Genomic DNA, 4,589 nt, shown 5'->3' on the forward strand with positions numbered 1-4,589 from the left:
GTTGGACAAGAGTCATTAACACGTAAGATGATAACGATATATTCCAGAATTTTCCAATTTTGATACCCCTAAGTATTCAACATTTTTTTTATTAGGGCCACGAGCCTGCCACACGCCTCGTACAATTGGACTAATCGACAAATCCCACGTGTCAGTCCCTCATCGGCTCAAATAAATCGTACTCTACTTGATTACTCTCATCAACCTTTCTATATACTTATCTCTTGTCAATGCTAATCTCAATATTGAAAATTATCATCTTTCTTATTAGTTTTTCTAAATTCTGAAATAATGGCAGTTTCAGCTATTACTACTCTTATGACTCCATTGAAAACTTCATCGTTATCTTTTTCTTCTGTTTCAAATGTTGTTTTTCCTAAGAAACAATACTTTAAACTTTGTGCAACATCTGATGTTTCACTTACTGGTGTGGTGTTTGAGCCATTTGATGAAGTTAACAAGGATGAATTTATGGTTCCTATCACACCACACACTTCACTTGCTCGACAGAGGTACGCGGACGAATGTGAAGGTGCTATCAATGAGCAGATCAAGTCAGTTCTTTACCTCTTTTCATTTTTCTTTCTAGTGCTTTAGCTATAGAGTTGTGATGGTTGTTGGTGTTTGTTCGTTTTAATTTATTCGTTATAGTTTGACTAGAGACAAAGTTTACAGAAAATAAGAAGAAAAATCTTCAAATTTTGTGGTTTTATACTAAAAATGTATATACAGTATTAAAATGTTTTTCAGATCTGGTGTGCTTAAACATGTTACATGAGATATTATAATTAAAGAGTTACAACTAGAGAAAATGATATTTTTATTGTACTAAAAAGATCGAGAAGTAAAACATATAATTGAAATAGTAAAAGTAAAAACTATTGAAAACAAGTAAATAAAATCTGATCTTTTCACAAGTTAAGATTTAGATGAGATGGCACACAACATATCATGATAAGATCTTGGGGTTCAAGTGTCACTGTTAGTTTACCACCCTTAATCAAAAGGAATTTTTAGGTGTTTGTCACATGAAAGATAAAAGAATTAAGTCGCACATGAATGAACGTGTTGAAATCATATAGTTAAGTAAATAAAAATATGTTTGTCTTTAATAGATTTTAAACTTTTTAGAGAAGATGACGCACAGTAAATCAGAAACCCCTGTTTCTTTTAGTACTGACATGGATGTATATACTCTGTCTAAACAATACTCCCTCCGTCCCTTTTTAGTTGTCCACTTTAGAAATGGCACACAGATNGAAATTAAATAGATCCAAAAGGGGTAGAGGAAAATCATGGGTGTATATATATATATAAGATTAACTTTTATACACTGATAGTGAAAAAGGTCATCTGAAAGATAACTATGCACAATTATTCATAGAAAGTGAGACTGGTAACCTAGAAAATAAGACAGGTTATCAGCTATAACAAGTTAAAATATAATGATGGCGAAAAAATATTTTCTCTATACATATATATAAGTTAAATTGTTTTGCTGATTGAGTTCATTGTGTATTTGATTGCAGTGTGGAGTACAACATTTCGTATGTATACCACGCCATGTTCGCCTACTTTGACAGGGACAACGTAGCTCTAAAAGGCCTCGCAAAGTAATGACTAGAAAATCGTCAATCTCCTTGTACTATATTTTCCATATTTTTCAGTGTTCATATGTTAATGGAGAAATTTTGTATCAGATTCTTCAAGGAGTCAAGTGAAGAAGAAAAGGAACATGCTGAGAAGTTAATGCATTATCAGGTCCCCTTGCACAATCATAAAATTTGAAAAGCACACTATACTCCCTCTGTCTCAATTTATGTGACATATTTTCCGTTTTAGTACATCTCAAAAAGAGTGTTGAATTTCTATAATTGCAAATAATTTAGATTTACACTTCCCCTTTTGTTGTTAATGAAATGATTTATAGTCACATAAATGGTCGAAAGTTTATTTTTTTTTTGCTTCTTATGAATAATAGAACATCCGAGGAGGAAGAGTGAAGCTACATTCTATTATGATGCCTCCCTCTGAATTTGATCATGTTGATAAGGGAGACGCGTTGTATGGTTAGTTTTCTTGCATTCTTTTACGAGCATTATAACTTTTTGAGTCAATAATGTGCCCCTTCAAACACATCCGATAAAATTGGAACGATACAAAAAAGATAATCATAACTCCATCACAAGAATGACACGCACAAATTAAGAAATGATCCAAATTTAAGTCAATATTATCAACTCTTATCTGTTTGTGATGCAGCAATGGAACTGGCATTGTCCTTGGAGAAGTTAACAAAGGAGAAACTTTTGACCCTGCATAGCGTAAAAACGTCTTTCTTTTCTCTTCATATCAGAGATAATTTCAAGTGTCCAATTGCCTTAATGGTATCCTTTGCTTATGCTTAACCTTCATTCTTGATTAACAACAGGTGGCTGATCGAAACAATGACTCCGAAATGCAAGATTTTGTTGAACGCGAATTTTTGGCCGAGCAGGTAAATTGGATTGTTAACAATGAAGGATCCTTTGCTTATTCTTACACTTTAGTTTCTAATGAGTGCATTATTATGCTACTTATTTTGGCAGGTTGAGGCTATTAAGAAAATTGCAGAATATGTAAGCCAGCTAAGGAGGGTTGGAAAAGGACATGGTATGATTCATCCTCTCCAACTTACTATTCCCCGTTTTAATTTGTCAGACTAAAAGATTAAAGAACATTTTGATACATTCCACATATCTTTGGTTTAAGAATGCCACATGATTCAGAAGTACTTTTTATTTTCTTAAATTGTGTGTCAAGTCAAAACCAACCAAACAAATTGAAACAGAGTGAGTAGTAACTAAATTTCACACTGTTTTGGACTTAACTAAGTAATATCCCTACCTAATATACTAAAAATAATATATTTCTTTTTTACTTACAGGAGTGTGGCACTTTGATCAGATGCTTTTACATTAATATACATAATGGTGCAGCTTGAAGGTCCCCCAGTTCAGGCTCCTTTTATCTTAGATTATAAGTCTCTACTATATATGTTGTTGTCCAATAATGTAATACATATTTATATTGCTTCAAATTCAAGTCATGTATAGGCTTGATCCTAGAAGATTAATATGGCAGCTTGCTTTCAAGAAATAAAAGTTGTTTGATGAGGAATTAAAACCAGAGCTCTCATCTAGCTAAGTTTGCTCGTTTATTGCTAAGTAGATGTAATCTTTACAAAAGGTGTTAAGACCTTGTTGAAGAATGAAGGGTGGTGTCCTTACAAGGCTTGCACAATCCTTCTCTGTTTAAGCTAGCTTTTGGGGAATGAGTTAGGACCAAGACCTAATTTTACAGACCTCTCGACAACTCCTATACCTATAGAAATATATAAAAGGGCCATCCGTCAAGGGGGTTGAAATCTCAATAGAACTAAGCAAATCAGCCAAGTATAAGAGTTCAAGCTTTGGGATTGATCAAACGAATGGCAAAGGGAAGCAAGTTTGTCCACCACTTGGAATATATATATGTTGGAATTGAACATCTGTGTGACCATGTACAAAAGAACAACTTAAGAAGAAGCCAAATATGGACGAAAATGAGGATCCCAAATTGCAAAAGCAATAGGTCTTATAAGTAAACAGAGGATCATGTATCCACAATTCAAAAGTTCCTTACCAAGCTACACAAAGGACATTCTAGTTATGACTTATGACTCCACCAACTATGAGTAAAGACCTTATCATAGTCAATACGAGCCCTCACCGTCGATCCAATGCACAGTGATGGAACAGAGGACATAATCAAAACAACTCGATGATGTCTAAGCAAACTCGTATCAAATTTATACTTACCAAGGTCTCAATTCCTATGAGAAAGAAACAAGCACATTCTATATGTACTAAACTCTAATTTTGTTATAAAATCTCCAGCAAAAAGGCCTTTTCTTGCATTTGGTTTCATTGACATTGGAGTGAATCATCTCCCACATAACTTGTATATCATTGTATCCTGCACAAGCCTCCATATCCTTGTAAAGATTCACCAATCCACTTCTACTCCCTGTCATTACAAACCATCAAATTAGCCTTAAGATGTGACAAAAAAAAATCAAAATTTTCAATGAGTGTACTATACCTTTATTTCTAACAGTAAGAAAACTGCATTTAGTTGAAAATAGAAATGAGTTCATGAAGTTGAAGCTCTTAGTAGGAAGTAGAAATGAGCTATTGAAATTGAAGCAGAAGCAAGTTTTCTTCATTTCCTTTTCTACACAAACCATCTCTTTGACCTTGCTAGTATTTATATGTCATGAATAATGATTGCAGTGGCGTAGCCACATGTAGTGAAGGATGGTCAGTTGAACACTCTTTGTCAAAAAATTATATTATATTTATGTATATAGAAAATTATATACGTCAAAAATTATTTTTCATACATATATACTATATCTGGATCATTTTAACAGAATTTCTGATTTCGTCACTGATAATGAGTACTCTCTTTTCATATATGTTAATATTTTAAAAGAAGAAGATCCAAAAAGGATTAGACAAAGTAGAAAACAACATCCAATAAGATGGAAAAGTCTTTTAAGTTCACAC

At 33.2% G+C, this 4,589-nt stretch overlaps 1 protein-coding gene and 1 non-coding gene across 2 annotated transcripts; both read left to right on the top strand.

Moving 5' to 3' along the window:
• Positions 1-219: 219 nt before the first annotated feature.
• Positions 220-3,165, top strand: LOC125871786 (ferritin-3, chloroplastic-like). Its single transcript, XM_049552455.1, has 8 exons — positions 220-554; positions 1,530-1,613; positions 1,701-1,761; positions 1,982-2,069; positions 2,263-2,324; positions 2,432-2,497; positions 2,589-2,652; positions 2,927-3,165. The coding sequence occupies exons 1-8, from the start codon at positions 292-294 to the stop codon at positions 2,959-2,961; spliced, it is 723 nt and encodes a 240-aa protein (XP_049408412.1). The 5' UTR covers positions 220-291; the 3' UTR covers positions 2,962-3,165.
• On the top strand, positions 2,122-2,226 carry LOC125871960 (U6 spliceosomal RNA). Its single transcript, XR_007447074.1, has one exon. It is a non-coding gene; the product is annotated as a U6 spliceosomal RNA (small nuclear RNA).
• Positions 3,166-4,589: the final 1,424 nt, after the last annotated feature.

The sequence above is a fragment of the Solanum stenotomum genome, chromosome 7, assembly GCF_019186545.1.
Source record: "Solanum stenotomum isolate F172 chromosome 7, ASM1918654v1, whole genome shotgun sequence".
NCBI classification, from domain to species: domain Eukaryota; kingdom Viridiplantae; phylum Streptophyta; class Magnoliopsida; order Solanales; family Solanaceae; genus Solanum; species Solanum stenotomum.